A 25,408-nucleotide genomic window follows, 5' to 3' on the forward strand; every position below is an offset into this window, starting at 1 on the left:
CTGAGGTGAGAAGCCAGCGACTAACCGCTTGAGCTATGACGCGGTCCCTACTATTGTACTTTGTCGGGTTACTGACAATCTAACGGTGTAAAATATCTCTTGTAGCAAGAAAAGCGGTCACCTCGGTGACCTATATTTTCGTCTTATATAAAGACGATTTGTGTTGTTTTATAAAGCCTTTGGTAGTTAGAAGATCTTGATTTTCCACAGCGGTGAATATTCACATTATGTTTTTCTGCGTTGTGACATAGTGCAGTCTGGATTCTGACTTTTCGCTGGATATTAATATTTCCTCTTCAGACCCAAATGACTTCAAACCTGAAGATCGAGAGAGAGTGTTCCTCCGAAACGTTTATATCTACCTACTACGCCACATAATATAAAAATCCAAAACGCAGCAGCAATATTGAGTAGTACTTCAAAACAAACCACTAGTTCTTAACGTTGTCGGCCTTCCTCCAGAAAGCAGAAGAATGTGCAGGCATGGCACCACAGTAAATACAAATAGGCTTCCGATCACGAATTCCACAGACCGATTTCTCCTTTCACGTGCATCACGATGTTGAGAGCCATACAATTTCTCTCACATTAAAGCGTTCTAGAGTATTCCTTTCGCCAAGTGACTCTGTTCACTGTCAAGCTGTAGATTGGTTAAAGCTGTCAGATTTCAAATAAAACGCCAGTTTCTATCGACAGCCTTGTCGCCATTTGAATAAAGAAAGAAACTCTGTTTTCACAACCTTCAATCGAAGCTGGGACGAGCCACAGTGCTCTAACAGAGCAGGTCATTTTGGTGTTAGTACAAGCTAATTTCTCGAATGACCAGCCTTCTAAGTAAATGACTTCTTTTCATGGTAAGGCCTATTTGTCAAATACAATTTTCAGTTAGTTTCATTCTTATTCGAAATTTGTTCTTCATTCCGTGAACACTTCCCCCAAATACTGTCATCATAATATGGTTTTCAAGCTTCTTCACTTCTCTTCTTGCTCTCAGGGATTAAGTTTCTAAGAAAATAAAATGTTTCATTATGTAATTGCGCTCTTCATCAACCATATATATATTTGGTATCAAAGAGTTATAGTTCAATCCCTTATGACACATGATGAAACACCCCAAATTGTATACCACAAATTAGGTAGGACTACGTGTTCGACAGTTAACTTTAGCGGTTCTACATAGATGGCAATTATATTTGGAGAGTAGTACCACGAAATAAGATACGTCACGAAACTGCGTAGTTTACCCAATTTGCCCTATATACGTATGTGTAGGAACTGTGTGACATTACACTTCATATTTTGTTATGCTCTTTTCTGTGCATTAAAGTGAATTCTGGTAGTGAGATATGCATTATAATAACAGGTTAATTGCACAGATTAACAATATTTCTTCTTCTTTATTCTTCTTTCCCTGTTGCTCCCATTTGGAGCATTGAGCAACCGTGAAACGCTCCTTTCACTTCAGTTTCCTAACCTTACACAGTCGATAGGACTCACCGTACGGGGAATCAGCCCGTCGCAAGGCCGCTGTCTACACACAGACACAGAATAAAAACATACAGACATCCATACCTTGAGTGGGATTCGAACCCACGATCTCAGCTTTCAAGCGAGCGAAAACATTTCATGTCTCAGACCGCGCGGCAACTGTGATCGCGCCATAGCTCAAGCGGTTAGTCGCTGGCTTCCCACCGCGGCGGCCCGGGTTCGATCCCGGGTCTGGTCAAGTGGGGTTTGTGGTGGACAAAGTGGCGCTGGGGCAGGTTTTCTCCGAATACTTCGGTTTCCCCTGTCAATCTTCATTCCACCAATTGCTCCACAATCACCCTCACCTATCATATGGGGCTGGTACAATAGGCCAGAAGTGGCTTCAGTACAAGGGACGTAGTCCCACCCCACTAGCAATAAAAAAACAGATTTTAGGAGCAAATAATACGTATATTAAAATAACACCAGACAAATAAATTATTACAGCAACCATGGTTATGCTAAATAATCCCAATAGGTAGACGCTAACAGACACGAAGGAATATGAACAAAATGAGTAGATAAACACAGAAACAGCAGCACAGAGCGATCAGACCACAGAAAAGCTTCTTCTTCCATCTCAAGAATTAATTTCCATTCTTATGTTCACAGGTTTCAAAATTGATATTACGATTTACTGTTGGGTCTTCTAATAATCCTCTGCCATTTTATATTATGCATAATTATGCATAATATATATTTTTTTTTCTTGGCACTACAGCCCCAGTGGGCCTAGGCCTACCTCCATGAACTTATATATATATATTTGTTGTTTCTATTTTAATAAATATTTCTTTACTTCATCTGCCATATTCGCAATTTACAACAGGTCTGTGTTTTCATTTTGTTTTATTTTCTTTTTATTTCATTTTCACAGTTCTTATTGCTATTCTGTTTCATGAAGTGATCTAGAAATCACCAACATGCAGCTTCTAATCTTGTTTGGTTTTGTTTTGTTTTCCACATGATCAAAGTTTCACATCAAATCCATGAAGTTGGCACAGCCAAGTCACATACACGTAATCTCGTTTTATTTCTGTAATGTTAGTTCATTGATCCACTTAATCCGTCATACATACGCGGTCTTTCTTCTGGAACAATGTCTCGTTTCTATTTTCACTTTTTGTGAAACATTATCAAAAACGAAGAAAGCAGTCTTCTGGGATGTGGGGCCGTGTAGATATTGTGTTAACCGAAGTTTCGAAGGAACATATCGCCTCCATCATCAGGATAGAAGAAAAAAGAAGAAAATCCGCTAGCGAGGAACCATCGTAAGCAGGTGCTAACAGACTAATGTCGAGTTGAGTCAACGCAGCCACACGGCGCCACATCCCAGAAGACTGCTTTCTTCATAGTCACCGCCGTGAAAACCTCAAATCTTACATTATGAAATATGTATGCACGTATGAGATTTGCGATTCTCGCGGCTGTGGAGAGTCATACAAGGTCGGGAAAATAAGTTTCGGGACTCGTTTTTAATTTCGCGCCCGGCGATCTGGCAATGCTGTTACTTGGAGTGTTAGGTGACGCAAGAAGCCAGAATTCACATGGAAAGTTTGGATAAGCTGCGTTCAACATTCATTGAACAGCAGCTCTTTAGATCACTGTGTGTCGTCAGCTTTGTCTAGGCGTGTAAATGGAGCGTAAGATGGAACAGAAAATGAATGTGAATTTTTGTGATAAACTGTAGAAATCGCCAAGTGAAACGTTAGAGATGTTAAAAACAGTTTATGGTGAATCTCCAGGCCAAAGAAGCCGTGGATGTCACAGTCCAAGATCAAAATAATGTTGATCAGTTTTCTCGACATCAGGGGTGTCATCTACTTTGAATTTGTACCCGAAGGGACCACTGTTCATCAGACATTCTAGGTGGAGATGCTGAAAACGTTTACTGATGCTGTGAGGCGCAAGCGAGAAGAGTTGTGGAGAGATCGCTCATTGTTCCTTCACCACGACAACGGGCCGGCACATTCTTCGCTTCGAGTGTCGCAGTTTTTAGCAGGAAAAGGCATCTCTGCCATGGATCATCCGCCTTACTCTTTGATTTGGCTCCAGCTGACTTCTGGGTGTTTCCAAAACTTACAAGTGTGCTGAGAGGCAAACGTTTTTCGGACGCCGTGGGTATTAAATCACGTGTGAAAGAAAATTTTGACAGACATTCCTGTTCAGGATGGTGAACACTGTTTTGAACAATGGCCGAAGCGCTGGGAACATAGTAAAGAACTGGAGGGAGGTTACTTCGAATAATTCTAGGTCTTCTAGGTTGCTAATATTTGCAGATCTTAAAAAATATTTTTTTTAAATAATCTCGAAACTTATTTTCTTGTATTGTAACATGTATTGTATTGCATTATGATATTCTGGCTTAAGAATCGTGTAACCTGGTAAGTTGTTACAGTCTACCAGACTATATGGTGTCATGACCCGTAGCATCACAATATGTAGACATGCATTTTATCTTAAGAAGTTGCGATACCCTGAAAGCTTTAATGTTTCTGATTCATTTGTATGTTACTTTATTCACAAACCAATCCTTGTCTGTATCAAATCTACTATTTTTTTTATTCGCTTAGTGGGGGGTGGAGTCCAACTGGGTCCACTCGGCACGGCGGCCACTGATTGGCCTATTGTAGCCTGCCCCGGGTGATAATAATGGAGAATTTGGTGGAATGAAGATTGGCAGGGGAAACCGAAGTACTCGGAGAAAACCCGTCCCAGCGCCAATTTGTCCACCACAAATCCCACTTGACCAGACCCGGGATCGAACCCGGGCCGCCGCGGTGGGAAGCGACTAACCGCTTGAGCTACGGCGCGACCTTAAACGACTAATGCTCTTTGAAGAAACAATCTCTGTTCATTCTATGGGCAGAAAGCAGAGTCTTTCAATATTAAAGCAGGTAGCATATATAGCAGGAATCACTGTGCTAGGGTTAGACACGGATATCAGCTTACCGCTTGGGAAATAGTAAGTTAACCGAGAGAACAAACTTTGTGGGACCAGATAAAGGTACACTAACTTGGAATAGGCCGGTCACGGTAGCCGAGTGCTCTAAGGCATGTACTGTCTTCGCTCGCTTGGAAACCGGAATTGTGGGTTCGAATCCCACTCAGGGCATGGATGTTTAGTTTGTGTGTGTGAGTTTTTCTGTATTTGTGTACAGGTAGAGGCCTTGCGACGAGCTGATCACCCGCCCAAGGAGTCCAACGGAATGTGTAAGATCTAGAAAAACCGAAGTGAACGGAGAAGTTCATGGAGGTGGGCCTAGGCCCACTGGGGCTGTAGTGCCAAGGAAAAAAAAAAGTTTGGAATGGACTGAGACAGAAGGGCAACTTCCTTTTATGATGTCACTAGAGTAGCTTGCCAGCCACGTTTTTCACGAAATACATTATTCTACAATTATCCTTAACTTGTAACTTTCTGGCGTATTTTAACGCTGATTTTAATTTTGCAATATGCAGCCATAAATAAACCACAGCGTTCAGGAATTATATGAGTTTTCGAACCTGAGCGTCAGCAGCTTTAACCCCATATAGGGACCTGGTTACTATAAGTACTTACTTACCTACACATGGAGCTTAGCCCTTCTGGAGGAGCCGCCAATTTGCAGCTACGGAAGAATTTCACAGTATTTTATGGAACCAGAAGGTTCATCACCGTGTTCACAATAACCCTCCACTGGTCCCTATCCTGAGCCAGATCTATCCAATCCATACCATCCCATCCTATCTCTCTAAGATACATTCTAATATTGTCCACCCACCTACTCCTTGGTCTTCCCTGTGGTCTCTTTCCTTCTGGCTTTCACACCAATATCCTATACGCATTCCTCGTCTCCCCCATTCGTGCTACATGACATGCCCACCTCATCCTCCTTGACTTGATCATTCTAATTATACTTGGAGAAGAGTACAAGTTATTTATATAAGTACTACCTGCTGTCATGTTCGGAAACCCTCCATTTTTTCTACAGAGCATATTTATGTGTATTTATGTCTCCACTCCCCCTTACGTCTTCGTGGCATGGTGCTTGATTAATTAAACACAAGGATAATTCACCTTTCGACCTCTTTACTGAAATTCGAGGTATCTGACTACAGCTTCTTCCAATTCTTGAAGGTCCTAGGTGCAAATCCCGGCATGTAAATCTAGGCAGTGCCTTGCTAGAGGACATCATTCCTTCTTCAGAACCTTCCACATTCGCACTTTCTACAATCATCCTGTCATATCTCTTTCAAACACTATATAAATATTCAGTCAGTAGCAGATCTTACACACATAAACCGACTTAGCAAACCTGCAATTCCCTGTATGCTGTTACTTCTTCGATAGAGTGTATGACATGCTGTGAACATGGACCTACATTTGTTAATCATAATTAGCCTGTGGATCTTCATATGAACCAGAGTCTCCAAAATGGCCTTTGATGACAGCCGCCTGGAAAGAGAAACACTCTGCTTACATAGGACTTTAAGCTATTCGTTCAGTCTATTATCAGCGTTGTGTAAGCGGTCACAATATGTCATGTTCCAAGCGAGAACACTGAGCATCAATCAGCCAACAGTGCGCGAGGGTTCTTATCTTTCTCACAGATGGCATTATACTAGCCTAATGGGGTTTTACTTAAGTATGTTTTGGCCGTATGTCCCCACAGACCGCATACATTAGCACTGCTCTCATTAGGTCTTTTAAAGTCTTAGGAGCGGGTTAATACTGATGTTGGATGACTTAGGCAGGAGGGGATACAGTTGCCTGTGTCCGTGATTGGCTTCGATTTTGGAATCACTCCAAGGTATATTGTCACGTGATTGAGTGACTATATACGCGGTTAGGATTGGTAATTGGATTTCTTAAACATTTACAGAACGTAACTACAAATAACTACGAAGTCTCACTGAGTTACACACTGCAAAGACCACTGTAAACACAGCACACATGAAGTATTCTCAGTTTGCTGTGTATTCACCAGTCGTTGCTTGGTGATGGATTCCAACAATGTCCTTTGCTTCCGTGCTCACTTTCTTACTTGCTGGCTACTGTCTCATAACTAATTCATTACTCCAACTCTTCTAACTGCCGTCTCAAAACTCTCTTGTAATGGCAGCTGGTCCTCGTTATACTTGTATAGCCTCGACACAGACCCCATAGAAAACACTGCTTCCAACAGTTATTCAACTGTTGCGTGTTACAAAAACCGTTACTGTTTCTCTGGTAGGGTCAAAATTTTCCCTTCATCATGTCATCCAGACGGAATCTGGGGCCTACCCAGCTTCCTATCCAAGGGTACCGGGGGCTCTTTCCCCGGGAGTAAAGTGGCCGGGGCGTAAAACTGACCGATCATAGTGCCGATGTCAAGAAAACGTGGATCTATACATCCACTCCACCATACGTCTTCATGAAGCAGTGCTTAACTAGTTAAGCACAGAGACAACTTCCCTTTTTACCTCACAGAAAACACACTGCACATCTAAAAACTACTCGGCTCACACTCTTAAGGAATTCATCCGTGTTTATTCTGAGAACCGTGCGAAACGCATACTCTCTGTGGGCAGACTATGGTGCTTTCCAAGTTAAAGCAGGTGGTACATATAGTAACCAGTACGTTTTAAAGAGCTAAGCTGCGTGTTCAGTGACACATGTCGCAGTAACTTATACACTTAATCATAGTCATGCATAAGGAACATAATAAGCCACGTATTAGTGTACACCCAACAGGCCTTACCTCAAACAGCAGGCATTTTCTGACCGCAAATATATGCTGCATATATCATTACTTTAACAGTGTTAAGTACCCCTCGTGTCATAAAGATGTTGTGATGCAGCAACAGTTTGCTTCTTTCCGCCAGTCACTAGTAAAGCGACATCTCACAAGGCAGTCTCCGGTTCGACATCTGACTGATAGAGGGGCTTGGTAGAAGAGAGTGAGCTTTCTGTACAGATGAAGATTTTCATGGAGTTCTCTTGCTCTGTTTTCAAACCCTTGTCTGCCATGTTCTGTAACCTAAACTGTCACCTCAGACGCGTCTGATTTTAAGCTTTATAATTAAATAACATGATACAGAACATGTTAAGACTAGCGGAAGGAAAGTAATGGGCTGGAGTTCGATTCTCTGCAGGGACAAGTTTTCTTGGCTCTACATCGTCTAGACGGGTTCTGGGGCCCACGTAACTTATATAGGCTTATATAAAAAAAGAATGAGTAGGACCTGAGGTCCTGACAGCGGTGGTTATAAAGAGTACTGTGGTCCGTTGAAAGTCAACTGACGTATGGAAGAACATACCGCCTCCATCTTCAGAGTCGAATAAGCCGAGCAACATACCAGCGTGAAAGCAGATAGCAAGCAGACGACCCTGCAGATGGAGTAAATATGGTTTTCCGAAACGTCGGTTGAATCTCAATGGGCCACACGGCGTTATAGCCCAGAATATAGTACTCTTCAATAGAGAATTATGATTACGGGAAGGCGATATAATTCTACACAAATATAAGTGGGCCTCGAACACGCAGTTGTGAGAGACAAGGCTTCTGCAGCCATGCCCACACCGGTCTGCTGTACTAAGTGTGCGGAGGCAAGAGACATCTCAGATATAGAGAAGAAAGTTACATAGTGTGGGCAAACGCACGAGGAAATATCCTATGCAAATTCACATTTCAATCTAGTCTGAAATTAAGGTCTACTCTCTTTATATTTACAGATATTTCTTATGCGATTCGCACATTACTTATTTACGTCTCTGGAGAAGGTTGCTTTCAAACCGTGGAATGAATATGAGCTGATGATCTCCGTACATTACTCAGGATTCTGCCCCACCTCTGAGATTCGATGCTTCATGTGGAAGTTACGTCGTAATGCAGGCTGCAATGTAGCCTAAATATATCCGTAAGATATCCTCTATAATATCTTCTTCATATTCTTCCTGAACTAATTGCTTTTTATAGGCTTATAAAGCCTGTTTCGTCAGCTCTCATCCACGAATTTACTTTCCATCTCCCTTTTGGACGACTTTTATTTTTTTTCCGCTCGTTGGTTTATAATGCTGTACTAATTTCGCTGATCTGTTTCCCAACATTCTGTGTATGGATCTTTATCTGTTCTTTACAGAGTATTTTTATTGCTATTGGGGTGGGACTAAGTCCCTTGTACTGCGGCCACTTCTGGCCTATTGTGCCCGTCCCAGATGATAGGTGAGGGTGATTGTGGAGCAATAGGTGGAATGGAGATTGCCAGGGGAAACCGAAGTACTCGGAGAAAACCTACCCCCGCGCCACTTTGTCCACCACAAATCCCACTTGACCAGACCCGTGATCGAACCCGGGCCTCCGCGATGGGAAGCCAGCGACTAACCTCTTGAGCTATGGCGCGGGCTTCTTACAAAGTAAAAAAAAAATGGCTTATATGTAAGTCGTGTGTCTACGCGTCCGTCGGTGGCGTAGTGTTACCACCTAAACTGCCGGATATATTGTTTAAAATTCCACATTTGAAACTTAACATTGAACGTTGTCGGGGAAATCCAGTTTTAATTAAGATCAGATAAAAACGTGCATAATTTCTCCGGATATCTAAGTCATAACGCGCTAAATGTTTACAGAAGATCTAAACGATCCAGAGGTAGGGACTAGCTCTATGGATCGGGCCAAACTGAGTAGGTTTTACCTGAAGACGGAGACATAATCCAGTCTCCGAAACGTCGTGTTATAAATAAAGATATGACGATCTATAATATCCAGAAACGCGGAGTTTGTATCTGTACATATTTGTTAAAAGGGGGTACGCGGTAGCGTAGTGGTTGAGGCACTACGCTACAAGCCGGAAGGTCGCGGGTTCAAGTCCCGATGAGGTCATTGGTTTTTTCAATTGACCTAATCCTTCCGGCCGCACTAGGCCCTGGGGTTTACTCAGCCTCTAACAGAAATGAGTCCCAGCCGACTGTCTAGATAATGTGGGACCCTCAACGTCTCACAACCCTATGGGCCTTCACGGCCTGGTACAGGGATAGCTTTACTTTACTTTTTACTTTACATATTTGTTAAAATGAATGAAATTTGTACAGAACAATGAAATGAATTCAGTGCCAGATACGTTTTTATTTCAGATTATACGGATTTCAAGAAACTTATTTTTTGCAGCGTTATCTCGGAACTCGCAACATATTTTGAACTGAATTTGAAAACGTTTTGTACTGGAGGTCTTCGCACAAATTTATCGAAGATTATGTCTCTCCGTCTGTTTGTCGCTCTGTCATTTAGTATCAGCACCCTAACCGCTGGATCTTCTTCTTTTAACTCGAGGGCACTCGTTGAAGTCGTCAGGGAATTCGTATTTCGAGTCATGTTTGACCACATTTAAATCCACTTTACATAAAAAAGCAAATAAACTGCTTCATACATAATATGAAATTTTAATACAATTTTATATGCCAGCCATTCGTAAGTTCAGTAAAGTGGAAAGGCTGTTCGGAAAATTGTGATCACCTTGCTACATTATCTTGTGGCCGCTTTTCCTGATGGTCATGTATGTCTTGATCTCGAAACTTTTCTCTTTTATCTGTACTCTTCCGGTGGTCACATTTTCTAAATCTCAGGCATGGTCCAGGTAAAGTTGTCCCTGCGCTTAATTAACCACTGCGTCATGAAGGCGTATGGGTGAGTGGATGTATAGATCCACATTAACTTGACCTCGGCACCAGTTGGAGGTGAGTGGTCAGTTTGACGCCCCTGCCGCTTAACCCCCGAAAAAATAGACCGAAAAACCTGTCCTCCATTATCCTTCTCTTTATGAAAATTCCGAGTTTCCCGTTGTCTTCTCTAGATACGAGGTTCGCTGAACCTGTCGTCACACAAGACACTTTCCATTTGAAAGCAAGTGCATCCTAACTATACGTTTCATCTCTGCTCTTCCAATGAATATAAATTAAAGGTCACAAGAGTGGTCAGAACTAACATTGTTTCTTCGTATACGGGAGGTCCCGTATACAGATCTCAGCCAGAAAACAAAATATGCTGGCTGAGGATTTTCGTGGCCTATTCTTTATACAAGAAAATTCCGAGGAAGTACTTTAAATGACGCCACGGATGCTTCCATCCGCTTCTTTCCAATTCATTAATCACTAATCACTCTACCATTCTGCCTATGACTCTACAGTCCCGTTGTTAGACCTTTGCTGCTTTTTCAGCTTCTTAATACTATACACAGTTGCTAGGACTCCTCAGACGGGAGATCAGCCCGTCGCAAGGCCACTGAATACACACAGAACAAAACAAACACAGATTGAAAGCAGATATCCATGCTTTGAGTGGGATTCGAACTCACGATACCAGCGTTCAAGCGAGAGAAGACAGTTTATGCCTTAGACGGCGCGGCCACTGCGATCGGCACTCTACCATTCTACATCATAAAACTCTAAACTGGTGGCTATATAAATATAAGAGAGTACATTCTGTAGAGTTACAAACATAATTTACTTTGAAGAAAGCAGTCTTCTGGGATTTGGCACCGTGTATATGTGGTGTTAACCGACGTTTCGGAGGAACGTATCGCGTATGGATGCGTAACGTTCCTCCGAAACGTCGGTTAACACCACATATACAAGGTGCCAAATCCCAGAAGACTGCTTTCTTCATAGTCACCGCCGTGAAAGCCTCAAATCTTACATAATTTACTTTATGCCTAAATAATATTGATGAACTGAAAGTAACTTTACGTTTTTTGTTCCGGCAAACGCCTGACATATTTCGCGAACCACAGTTTGAGAATCACTATTTTATGGTTAGCATTTCTTTGCCACTCGGGGAGAAACAGAATCCCGTCATGCCTTGCGCATCACTTTCCGAGCTAGATGAAAGGACGATAGCAATGACACAGAGAGATGTGATATTCCTATACAGAAGACGCAGCAGTTGTTCAAACGGCGTTCCGGATTCTTGTTCTCTGATATTTTCGTTTCAGACTGACTTTAAAAAGGGCCGCCCACTTTTCCTAACTGGCCACGTTTCGCGTATTCGTGACTCAGGCATGAAATCCAAGACGGAGTGCAATGGCACTATGAGACGAAGCAGAAGGCTGTCTCTACTTGTCTGAAGAATTCAACATATACGGCATGAAGGCTGATTACCGCTTTGAAGCCTGAAGGTGAGAGACACTTTTGGAAGGGGGGTAGAAGAGAACCATTTTGTTGGAATGTTCTCAGGCTTCGCTAGCTGGTCCTTCTGATAAGTATAGTACCAAAAGGAAGACATTAAGATCGTTAGAAATAGTTAATGGGGACAAAGACAACAACATTTCGATTTTCTTAATTAATGATGAATTGCATTATTTCCTTTAAAACATAAGGTTTAAATTTCGATGAACTTAAATACGGAGAGGGCATGTGAAACCCACAGTGGGAACTTTGAACTTGGGAATAAGTTCAATATGGGTTTCAAGACAAAAGGAAAACCAAGAAACTTTGTATGAGTGGCCAGCTTATTTATAGTCAGCAGTCCGACAAACAAAAGAATACAGAGGGAAGGTAAAGGTAAAGGTATCCCTGTAATAGGCCGTGGAGGATACATATGGTTGTGAGACGTCGAGGCTCCCACATTTTCTAGACAGTCGGCTCAGAGATGGCGGTGAGGTTGTTAACCTTATGCGCCGGCCGCCCTTTACCTCCAGGGAGATTCCTGGTACTCATTTCTGTCAGAGGCTTAGTCGAACCCAGGCCCATAGTGCGGCTGGCAGGATTAGGTAAATTGAAAAATCCTCATCGGGAATCGAATCCGCTACCTTCTGGTTTTTAGCGTAGTGACTAAACCAACTAAGCTACCGGGGGCCTCAACATAAAGGTACCCAAACATTTTCCTAACATCTGTTGCTTCCTTTAAAATCTGAATATCGCTTCATACTTACTAATACTGTATGCTGGTAAGTGAACATTTGAATTATATATCAAGGTCAGAGCTGTCGTCAGGGCGTCCCGTGGGCTCTGGATTTGGTCCACCGTAGCGTCTTGGGGCTGCCTGTGGACTGGATTCTCCGGAATTGTTCCTGATGTTTTAACTGCCTGGAATGAGAAATGTTCTGCTCGCATAAGACTTTACTGAAGGTTGAAATATGCCTACATACGTGTAATGTCTGAAATCTCCCTTCCTCCAACATGCAAAATACTCTACATCTGGAAGATTAATATACTCTGGGAGCTACGCCGTGTAGTCTGCTGCCAATCTATATGATCACCGCCGTAGGAACCCCAAATGTCGTACTACATTTCCATTGGAAAAACCAGTAAGTTTACTCAGCTTATTGAAATAATCCGTGTTAATTCTAAGAACAACGCGAAACATATGAGCCGGGATAGCGCAGTAGGTATAGTGACTGGATACGGGATGAACGATAGAGGGGTCTGAGTCCGAGTCCCTGTGGGGGAAATTTTTTCTTTTCTCCACGTCGTCCAAACCTATTTTGGAGCCCACCCAGCCATCTATCCAATGGGTTCGGAGGGCCCTTTCCCCGGGGGTAAAGCGGCAGGGACGTGAAGCTGTCCGCTCACCGCCAACTAGTGCCGGGATCTATACATCCATTCACCCATAAGCCTTCATCGTGTAGTACTTAATTAGTTGAGCACAGGGACAATTTTACCTTTTTGCTTTACCATGCGAGATATATGAATACATTCCGTGAGCAGTGAGTAGAGTTTCTGATCGTTAAAGCTGTTGCTACATATGGTTTCAAATGTCCTATAGAGGACTAAAGAATTCTTTATGTTCCCTGAAACCTCATCCGATACTGATGTCCAACTAATATCACAAACAACAGTTTCAGATATCTGACACAGCGACTTGAAATAGTGAAACTGAATAGAAGACTGACGCTGGTTTCGTAGACAAGGGAAGAAGGACAGAGTGAACGAAAACAGTGGATCGGTATGGCTCAGTCGGTATAGCGACTAGGATATGGGCTCGACAACCGAGGAATCGGGGCTCGATTCCCGGAAGGTACAAGATATTTTTCTCTTCACCGCAGTGTCCAGGCCGTTTATGAGGCTTACCGAACCTCCTATTCGATAGGCACCTGGGGCTCGTTTTCCTCGAGTAAACGGGTCGGGGCTTAAACGTGATCACTTCCATCCATTGTCAAGGTTAAGAAAGAGTGTAACTGTACCTCGCCTTCTTCTTGTGTCTTTATGAAGTGGTGCTTCGTAAAGTACAGGGACAACTTTATCTTCACCTTTGTACTTACTTACTTATGGAGCTGAGCCCTTCTTGAGGAACCGCCAAATCTGCAGCTACTCAAGAATTTTCCCAGCATTTTATGGAACCTGAATGTTCATTACCGCCTTCACAAGAGCTCTCCACTGGTCCCTATCCTGAGCCAGATCAATCCAAACCCTGTAAGGAACTTAAATGTAATGGTAAAATTGTATAATTATTGCTGAGGCCACAGAAAGAAGTCTCGGAGGTGATGGTCATTGTGTGGCTCTGAAGGCTTCACTCTCTGCCTATCGTAAACAGTAGAAGGAACGCAGGAAAGGATACCGAAACGTAAAAAAGGTGGATAAATGAGCGGAGAGGGCATGCAGCATGTTAACGTATAAAGGGAGAGAAGAATTAGTAGAGCAGATATGTAGATTGAATCAAGGAAAAAATGTGAAACACATTCGAGTCTGAGAAACATGACATAAGTAAATAATGAAGATGTAATAAGGAGAAGAATATGTAGAGTTACTACATAGAGCAATAGGCCTAATGGCAATTCATTTCATTTATTGAAGTACCTGATGACAGCAAGATAGCCATTTAAGTCAGCTTTGAAAAGGAGATTAGGTGAAGGAAATGCAGTTAATAGAACAAAACAAAATAGTAATTACAAATAATATAAAAATAATGTAAAATATATAAAATAAAACAGAAATGATGTTCTTGTCTGGTAGCTTGAATTGATTGCCGGTTGTCTGTTGGAAGTTTCTGTTTTTGATAGACTTATTCCGAAAATTGTGACAAAGGTCGGAACAAATTTGACAACAGTGAAATTTAGTTTTTGTTTAGCTTTTTTATCCGTTTCCATTCTACAAATGATTATTCTTACTGAGAACCAGTGGCCACTGTTCTTCTGTACATCTTCGCCATTCGTGATGTAAGTGTAAGACATTTTGGTGCCGTCGACAAGTCAGATCGGCTATTTACATTTTGCATAAAAGGCAGTGGAAAATACAAAAAAATGAAGGCGTATATTTCCATAATTACTCTAAGCATGATTGGTTTCAAATATTCCTCTTTCGAAGTGGGGCCCTCTTTCAGAGAAGTCGACTGTTGGACAAGGCCGACATGTAAACGCTTAGCTCTACAGACTGTTTCGAGCAGTCACTGTTATTTCTAATCTTGGGTGTACTATTTGAGAACATTCCAGAATATATGATCCACCCACTTTACCAAGAATGCACGTAGAAAATTGTATGACATCAGAACTTCGCACTTTGTCAGAATCAGATTAAGACTTCCTGGTTTCCGACTTTCTCGACTGGTGACAAACTCGGGTCCGCCTACGACTTGGTTGCGACATCTTGCGGTGTTCCATAGCTAGGGTGTGGCATTTTGTCCATTCAGTTTTTCCCATACTTCTCCTTCGCTAGGAAACTGCAGTAACATGCGTTTCGCCATAGTGTGTAACACGTACATAGGATTCCCTCCCCGCCTGGCATTTGTTCGCGTAAGATCTGAGGTTTTCACAGCGGTGACTATGAAGAAAGCAGTCTTCTGGGATGTGGCACCGTGTAGATGTGGTGTTAACCGATGTTTCGGAGGAACGTATTGCCTCCATCTTCAAGGTAGAAGGAAAAATAAGAAATCCGCAAGCGAAGAGACCGTGAGAACCGGTATAAACAGACTGTTTCTACCCTGAAGATTGAGGCGATACGTTCCTCTGAAACGTCGGTTAACACCACATATACACGGTGACACATCCCAGAAGACTGCTTTATACATATGTACTTCACATGGCAGTGTTACACAGGAAATAGATCCATTTCAATCCTTTCAAACTTGAACTTCGTCTAAATAATAATTAAATTTCAATTCCTATCACAGAGAAACGCCCCCATTACAAGAATTAGCCACCATATGCTGTTTAGGAAACAATCGCTGTTTGTTCTGATAATCGCCCGAAACTTACAAATACAATTCTATGAATAAAATACACAACTTATAAAGCTAAAACAGATGGTGCAATTTATTGCCGCTTTGACTAAAATGTTAATTAATGGTATCTTTCAGAGGTCATCTCGAGCCTTCCATTTCATTGTATATAATCTTTATAGCTGATAAAATGTTGTTCGATAAATAAGCGACCTTTAATCTGTATCGCCTATGCCAGTCGCCGCGCGGTGTAAGACATGAACTGCCTTCGCTCGCTCGAACACTGGGGTCATGAGTTCGAATCCCACTCAATGCATGGATGTCTCTTTGCGTTCTTTCTGTGGTTGTGCTGTCCTCTGTAGGTAGCGGCCTTGCGACGGGCTGATCCCCCTTCCAAGGAATCCTACCGACTCTATTATGATTAAGAAACTGAAGTGAAACAAAGAGTTTCATGGATGTCACATGTTTTAAAGTGGGAACAAGTGTGAGAGGGAGAGAGAGAGAGAGAATCTGTAGCAGACGGCTAGACATTTTGAAATTTATTGTTACTACTGTCTCTTCTGTGCCATGGCGTCCGAAGTTAAAAACGTTGGTTTCGTAAAGTGTTATTTCAAACGAGTCAATTGAAAGTGAACTCAACATGACATAATAAAGGCGATTCCAAAACGACAAACGTTATGTGCAGGTGTTTCACTTCGAACGATCCTTACGCCCAATTATAAAAGTAAAGCTATCCCTGTAACAGGCCGTGAAAGCCCATAGGGTTGTGAGACGTTGAGGGTCCCACGTTATCTAGAAAATCGGCTTATAGATGGCGGTAAGGCTGTCAGCCTTACGCGCCGGCCACGCTTTACTCCCCAGGAAAATTATTTAATTAATTCCTGGTACTCATTTCTGAGGCTGAGTCGATCCCAGGGCCATAGTGCGGCCGGAAGGATTAGGTCAATTGGAAAAATCTAGTGACCTCATCGGGACTTGAACCCGCGACCTATCGACTTGTAGCGTAACCCCTCAACCAACTACGCTACCGCTCAATAATAGCACTTTCTAATGTGTAAATTCACATTTTGTACCTCGAAATATTTCATGACCTTCCAATCTTCAACCTTCCTACTCTAGCAGCCGTATTATCCAACATAATTATCCAATATGCTAATTTCAATAAACATTTCATATACATCGTAAAAGAAAAATTAATAAACGAACTATATTAATTGTTTGAGCCAATTCCATAACGCTGCTCTCACATTCTAGGGCTATTTCGGTACAGAAGTGAATAAACAAATCGTGTTTGTACTTGTCTATATAACTGATACATAACCACGGCTTAGAGAAATTTTCTGTCGCCAGCCCTGAATATCCAAACGCCAAAGATATGAAACAAAACTAAACAAATTAAATTTTCGCCAAACGTCTCATTTAGAGAAATTGTTAAAAAGAAGTCCCTGAAATATTCGTAGGAACATGAATCTTTGTTTCAAGATTAAATCTGAAGAAAGAAGAGCTATGAAGAAAGCAGTCTTCTGGGATTTGGCACCGTGTATAAGTGGTGTTAACCGACGTTTNTCGTCTCATGTTTATAAGCAGAAACACTCGTTCTTGGCCAGGGTCTGATTGTTTTCCTTGTCAGTTTCACAGTATATATAAGCTAAAGAATGAAAATTAGGAGCTTAAAGTTTACATGTGTAATTAGAAAGAAGATTGTGACTGATGATTTTAATCGCATCCTCAGCTCAACCGCAAAACTTGCCCATCACGCTACCCTCAAGGGCCTATCTAATTTTGTTCAACTCAGTAAAGATTTAAATTCATATACAGGCACTCGATTTAACAGCCATTCATATATTAGGCCTGTGTAGTGACAAGAGTATGGAGCCATTTTCATAACATCTTTGGAAATCTTCTGCTAGTTCCCCGGCAGGAAACGGCGAAGTAAAATATATAGGCTCGTCTGTAACTCTAAAGGCGCGTCCACATTACTCGTGCTCGTCGGGAGACTCGTCTGGCTTTTACTTGTGCTCGTAAATCTTTGTACACACTATTTCAGTTGCTCGCCAGGCTTCGGCGTGTGAGGATCCGTGTATTTACTCGTAGTGTGTGTATAGGCTGTAGTCGTATTTTAATTTACTGGCTATAGTTTTTAAATTAAAAATGTAAAATTTGCTTGTCTCGTGACTTGTCATATCGTCCACATTACTCGCGAGCATAGCGAGTCACACAAGCACGAGTAATGTGGACGCGCCTTAAAAAGCGCCTATCAGATCTTCTTACTATGTTAACTGGTCCGCCCATACGCAGGGAATAACTCAAAAACCTCAATAAAAATTTTCATGAAATATCTTAGAAATATGACAAGAATCTTCGATGCATTTCAAGTATTATTTAGATTAGAAAAGTTTAAAGGCCGTTTTACGTTAAGACGTACTTGCGGTTCTGAGGAAAACTAGGTTAGTAAATCCTTCAGTTCTCGAGCTGCGGGACAAATTGGATGACATGATCACGTTTCCGAACTTGCATAATCAACGATTAGCCATGACCTCCTGAACACAATCGCAATAAAAATAAAGTATATATTGAGTTTTTAAATTTTTATATTCGCTTAGTGGGGGGTGGAGTCAAACTGAGTCCACTCGGCACGGCTGCCACTGATTGGCCTATTGTAGACTGCCCTGGGTGATTATGATGATGGAGAATTTGGTGGAATGAAGATTAGCAGGGAAAACTGAAGTACTTGGAGAAAACTCGCCCCTGCCCCACTTTGTCCACCACAAATCCCATTTGACCAGACCCGGGATCGAACCCGGGCCGCAGGGGGGGGGGAAGACAGCGACTAACCGCTTGCGCTATGGTGCGGCCGTTGTTGAATTTACATTGCTTTCAAATAAGATATGATCGATGCAGTGTCCTGTTACAACACAGTTTCGAAAAGTATATCAAACAATTTATATACACGTATATTCAATTTTCGTCTTGTGTGTGTGTGTGTGTATGTATGTGTAATTAGAGTGAACGCTGAACTCTTAATGTTGATTGTTCTTTCAGTACACAGTCTTGACTCCTCGCCAATTTGAACATAACCTAGCAGCGAGCAGTTTCACGTGAATTTAATGTTTGTTTGTCACAGGAGAAGGGTCCACAGTAGTCATAATTATTTCTCTTATAATTGCTTATGCCGAACGCGCATATTAAACATACACTGCATATGCTTACAGTCTTGTTCCTTGCCCTGCATGTTGCCGAGTTAATAGGCCTACACATTACGTAATTCGTAAACTAAAATTGTGTTATTGAATTAGTGTTTATAAAGCTGAAAATTCTAGAATTCTTGCAACTGTCGTCTTTCAGGTAAAGAATTGACGTAAGATCTCAATGCAATCAACATAGTAATTTAATTTCGTTTATATACAAATAAATAAATAAATATGTAAGATTTGAGGTTTTCACGGCGGTGACTATGAAGAATGCCATCTTCTGGGATGTGGTGCCGTGTAGACTTATTATACGATGAAGATGGAGGCGATACTTTCTTCTGAAACATAGGTTTACCCAATATCTACAAGGCGCCACATCCCAGAAGACGGAATTCTTCAACTAAATAAATAATTGGTCAAAGGTAAGCTCAATTGAACGTGGAATGGAATATATTGGGGTCTGTAGAAGAATTAATTTGTTGTATGTGTATGTTTGTTTTCGCTTACAGATGACATAATTATTCTCATTGTCTGGCAGATGAAATTCAGCCTTGTTGGGTCATGCGCATACTTCTGCGCTTGTAATTGTAAGCGTACAATTACTTCTGTCTTCTTGTTGGTTCATTGCTTGGCTTACTCTTCGACCTGAAGGTGGAAGTAAGTATATTCCTTCGAATTGTAAGTGAACATCTAACGGACTACAAGGCATCACAGGCCAGAAGATAGTTCTCTTCAAATAAAATGAAATGTTATAGACACTTCTGGGAACGGAACTAAAGATCATAAAGCGAAATGGGGATATTTGTTATTGTGATATGAAAGTGTGCAGGATATGCTTTTTGCTGGCTCTTAACGAAATTTTATTGCAGCTTTGAAAATTCTTACAGATAACTGTTACCTAAATACACAACCGATGATTTTCCTTAGGAAGTTCAGCGGAAACTCTTGACTGCCTTATCACTAGGACTGTCATCTGAGAAACACAAACACACATTGCCGACAAACGTCGGATGGGCGGGCGTCAAGTTAAAACAAAACTGTGTACAATTTGTCATAAAGTAATTGCAGTAAGAGGATGGGATAATTCAGAACCTAAAACCAGAATTTGAGTTACTTAATGCAATGTATGAAGCCGGATACACACCTTCGCGTTCTGTCGTAACGTGACAGCGCCACGTAACAAGTGTGAACGGTGTTACCGGATCATTCGCTCTTGTTCGCGTCCTGGTGCGGACGATCTACTGGACTGTCAGTTTTCTTGCGAGCATCAAATAATGTTGCATTACACCATTATAGCAGGTGCGTGTTTCAGATCGAGTTCGCGAGTTGAAAAGTGATCCTCGCCATGCCAAGTTATTTCTCCACAACATTTTTCATATTCCCTCCTTTTTTGCATATTGTAATTTGTAACTGAGTGAAATAACGAAAGCACGTATAATGCATAGAACTGTACAGAACTAAGCATGTGCTCTGGGATCCAGTGCCAAGTATTACAATAAACATGCTAAATATTATGCCTGGGAAGAATTAGCGAAGGCTGTCGGCTTCTCTAATAATCTGGCTGATAACCTGTTTCGAAATTTTGAAAATGTATTGTAAGCTGGCATACGAATTGCCCGTAGCCAAACACCACAGTAACTACCAGACTCTCCTAAACTGAACAGCTCCTCTATAAATGGTATCATTCTACGCAATTTTCGGACCGATTAAATTAATCAGGAATTCGAAATCTGCTGGTGTCATCAGAGTAAAATTTCTGTATTATCCAGAAATTTCTTGGAACTTCAAGTCCGCTAAAAACGCGCACCACTCAACAAAGTTCTATACAAATGCGTTTGCGACCAACGCCTTTCTCTTCGTTTCTTATTCTTTGGGAAAATGTTGGGAACACGCGGTAGCGTAGTCGCTTGAGGTAATACGCTACAATCCGGGAGGTCGGGCGTTCGAATCCCTTTGAGGTCACTGAATTTTTCAATTTACCTAACCCTTCCAGACACACTATGGCCTTCGGGTCGACTCAGCTTCTAACAGAAATGAGTATCTGGAATTTTCTTGGAGGTAAAGGGTGGTCAGCGCGTAAGGCTGTCAACTTCACCGCCATCTGTGAGCCATCTGTCTAGAAAATGTGGGAGCCTCGACGTGTCACAACCGTATGGGTCTCCACAGTCTGCTACAGGGATGAGCTTTAGCTGCTTGTAGATTCCATGTTCCAGACATTTGGTGGGTCACGAATATGCATCCTGCTCATGCGAATGTCTGTCTTACGCATCTGAACGCCATAATATGCAAGTCGAAACCCTGTTGCGTTACACTGTCACGTTGCAACAGAATGCGCGTGTGGGTATGCCATTTAATACGAACATTGGAAACGGCAGTTATTAACATGGCAGATGGGCGAACTTATGCTGCGGGAGCGATTCAAGCGCTGTCTAGTCTAGAATCTTGAAATAAAAAAATTAATCTCGGAAGAAATATTCAACTTCTGTTACGGTAATATTTTGGTTGTAGAATGTAGAATAGCTGCAGAACTAAAATTTTCTTTAGCTTTTCTGTTTGATAACAATAATTAATGAACTACCGAGCTGGGCACGGGAAATTTTGGTACGAAGAGGTGTCATAAAATTGTTGTGCATTCTGTATTAAGTTTTATATTGTTTGCAAGTTAACAATATCTGACAATGAAGAAAGCAGTCTTCTGGGATTTGGCACCGTGTATATGTGGTGTTAACCGACGTTACGGAGGAACGTATCGCCTCCATCTTCAGGGTAGAAGAAAAAATATATATAAGAATCTGCAAGCAGAGAGACCGTGAAAACCGGTAAAAGCAGACTGCTTTNAGAAGCAGCTTTCATGTCTTCTGATGTTATAGGCTTGTAGACTAGCATCATTTCATCTGCACTTTAGTCTTCCACGAAGTCTCTTTCCGTCAGATTATCCAACCAAAATTTTATGTAAAGATAAAGTTGTCCTTGTGATAAACTAATGAAGCATTACTCCATGAAGGCGCATGGAGGAGTGGATGTATAGATCCACATTTTCTTGACGTCGGTACTAGCTGGAGGTGAGTTGTCAGCTTTACGCCTCTGCCGCTTTACCCACTGGGAAAAAATCCCGGTATCCATTGGATAGGAGGTTGGGTGGAATTTCTTAAATATTTACCGTTATCTTATTATTAGAATGTCATATAACATCACACCTTTACTCACGAAGCTGAATGAGATGTTTATGGTGGGCCTAGGTCATATGGTTATGTCACAACTGATTGAAAGTCTGTGTTTTGTGAGCGCTGTCGTTCACACATCCCGTCTCCTATGTGTAGGCCTGTTGTCTAGTCTCAGTATTTGTGACTAGCACAGTCTGTTCCACCAAAAACGTGGCGCTATTTAATTTTAGCCCATTTAAAGTCACTGGCTTGAACACATTTACATACATAAAATACTCGTATTTCTTCATTGCAGTAAAATACGATACTTTCTTTTCGAAACGTACCCAACGTCGAGGGAAAATTTTTAGCACTCCTACTTCACTTTCTGGAGGGGCTGGCTTCAAATCAAGACCCGAAAACCGGATATACTTACAATTCTTCGATGTCTTCTCAGTTCCTCCAGGCAAATTTTGGAATAGAACAGAAAATTACATCTCGACCGCTTCTTTCAATGTGTTTTTAAATTAATTATTTACTAACAATTCTGCCATTCAACTCTATTGATCTCGTGTCAGAGCTAGCAACAACGTCATGAAGTGAACCAGAGATAAATTAAACAAGTGAATAAATGAAAGACGGCACTGTGTATAACGAGATAATAGTGCAACAGGAATATGTTACAGTGTTCGTTGAGCGACTTAATACAAATTTCTCTTAGAATTCTTATCTGCTTTGTCCAAGTTCTTACATGAAAAATGTGGTTACATTAAAGATGGTCTGTGAAGAGGCTCGTTGCGGCAGTACAGAATTTTCGTATAAACTTACAAGCTGGGAAACTCACCCAGTCCGGTTCCGTCGCTCACTTTTATTCGGTTATCTTGAAAGCCGTAAGACTTACGGACAAGGCGTATCGGACATAAAATGCGGGTTTCATTTCCGTCTACAACTTCTGATCGATATCTTTTCTCTCCGATAAATATTTATCGAGTTACGCTCGAGATTCTTGCAAAAATGGAAGCAGATTTTCATGTTATGTATCCGTTATTGTCGTCCGACTTTACCCATCATTGGAATGTCTTAGCGAATGTTAGTAAAACTACCAGAAGACCAGTAAAATATAAAAATCTGTTGAGCTGGTCTCGAGTTGATACATACGGGAAGACAGACGGGTAAACAATCAGACCTAGTGAAGCTGATCAGCTCATTTTTTTTTAATTGTCGTAGCGAAAGCAAGAGAGAAGTTGTTTGCTATGAGAACTAAAATAAGCTTGAGTTACTTGTAAGTAATATGTCATTATAGTGTAGACGTGTTAGATACCGTTAACAAAACACGCTTTAAACTGTTAATGAAATATTTGTTCGAATCTTTAATATTTGAATATTTCTTCTTATTTTACAAATTAATTCCAGAATTAAAGGTATGTTTTAAATTATTACTTAGACATAAATAACACAGGTAATTCATTTATTCAACAATTCAATGAGTTGGATTACTTCAGTAATTATGTAAAATATTTATGCGTACCTTTTCAAAATTTATAATTTTTTAATATTTATCATTGTTTGTTTAGTCTCCAGCTTTTTAGGCAGAGTACATGATTTTTTAAAATGAACACACACTACTTTTGAAAAAAACGAACCGATTACGTCCTTTCATAGGTAAGTTTTATCAGCACCTATGGGATCATAGCATCGTGGTGAGCTGTTGTAACCAAGTGAGAGTATCTAACGAGAAGATGGTGAAAACTGTATACTGAGAAGCTTTACAAATGGAACTTCTCACAGATATCACTAGGATTAGCAAATAAAGGAGGATAAAATTGATGGGGCACTCATTTGATGGGTCAGAAATACGTATAAAGATTTGGTCAGAAAACCTGAACGGAAGAGACCCATTGGAGGACCTGGACGTAGATGGGAAAATAATATTAAAAGATTTGAGGCTCTCACGGTGGTGACTATGAAGAAAGCAGTCTTCTGGGATTTGGCACCGTGTATATGTGGTGTTAACCGACATTTCGGAGGAACGTATAGCCTCCATCTTCAGGGTAGAAGAAAAAATATAAGAAATCTGCATGCGAAGAGACCGTAAGAAACGGTAAAAGCAGTCTGCTTTCTTCAGTATTAAAAGAATAATAAAGAAATAGTTCATATAACTGTGTACTGATTCATTTTGCTCAGGACAGGGACCAGCGACAGATTCCTATGGCGACGATAATGCATCTTTGGGTTCTAAAAATGGCGGGAAATTTCTTAAGTAACTGAGCGATCACCACATTCGCAAGAGGGACTATATTCCAAGGGGTTGGTTATTACATACGTCAACAATAATTGCAACATTTTAAACTTTAGAGATTGGATCCTGTTTTGTATATTATATTTATCCTATGTTATAGCCGTCAACACATAAAAAAAGGGAACAGGTGTAAGTATATATCTTACTTATTTAATGTAAGCGTAAATCGCGCTACATGTTTCGACCTATAATTTAGATCATCATCAGGCATTCCTTTTAAGATCTATAACTCAAGTGATCATGATACGGATCCATATTTATGCAAGAGATGTCTGTTATTGCAAGCAAATATATATTTATAAGGTGAGCATAGTTCTGTACAGTAATATCCTAATAAAATTCACTACTAAAAGTTGAGGATTTCAAGAACATAGAAGTATAAAAATGTACAAATGTAAACGTATCAAAGTATAGATTGCACCGTATATTTTAATGTTGGTTAGTTGTGCTTAGATACTGTGCAAACCCCTCCACAGTCGTGTGTCAATGTGCTGGAGGGGATGAGTGGTCTTCGTATTGTTTCCTGCTTGCTATCTTGTAGATCTTATTTACTAATTTTCATGTAAATAAAAATTCACTTAGTGGGGGGGGGGAGTCCAGCTGGGTCCACTCGGCACGGCGGCCACTGATAGGCCTATTGTACATGACCTGGGTGATTATGATGATGGAGAATTCGGTGGAATGAAGATTGGCAAGGGAAACCGAAGTACTCGGAGAAAACTTGCCACAGCGCCACTTTGTCCACCACAAATCCCACTTGACCAGACCCGGAATCAAACCAGGGCCGCCGGGGTGGGAAGCCAGTGACTAACAGCTTGAGCTATGGCGCGGCCTTTTCGTATGATTAATATGATCATAATTTCTTGTTTCTTCCTGTGGTTACTTTGGGTTGACGTGGAGGTTTGGGTGTTTGAAATGTTGGTCCTAATGTTTCCCCCTTTTTATTGTGTTGTTATTTGTGTAGTTGTATAGACTGAGTATATTTGTTATGTTGACAGCTATAACATAGGATAAAAACATATTTTAGTATAAGTTATGAAGATATAAGTCGTTACTCCAGCGTGATTTCCAGGTACCGTAAAAGGCAAAGTTGTCCCTATGCTTCAATAGTTAGACGCTGTGAAGACGTACGAGGGAGTTGAG

The 25,408-nt window shown here is 41.2% G+C and overlaps 1 protein-coding gene across 1 annotated transcript in view; it reads right to left on the reverse strand.

The window, feature by feature from the left end:
• The window catches only part of LOC117282384, a 34,084-nt gene that overhangs the window by 6,766 nt on the left and 1,910 nt on the right, over positions 1–25,408 (reverse strand). The window contains exon 2 of the mRNA XM_033751762.1: positions 12,412–12,565. Within this exon, the coding sequence (XP_033607653.1) occupies positions 12,412–12,565 (154 nt within the window). The remainder of the gene's footprint in view (positions 1–12,411; positions 12,566–25,408) is intronic.

The sequence above is a fragment of the Cryptotermes secundus genome, unplaced genomic scaffold, assembly GCF_002891405.2.
Source record: "Cryptotermes secundus unplaced genomic scaffold, Csec_1.0 scaffold2034, whole genome shotgun sequence".
In the NCBI taxonomy this organism is placed as follows: domain Eukaryota; kingdom Metazoa; phylum Arthropoda; class Insecta; order Blattodea; family Kalotermitidae; genus Cryptotermes; species Cryptotermes secundus.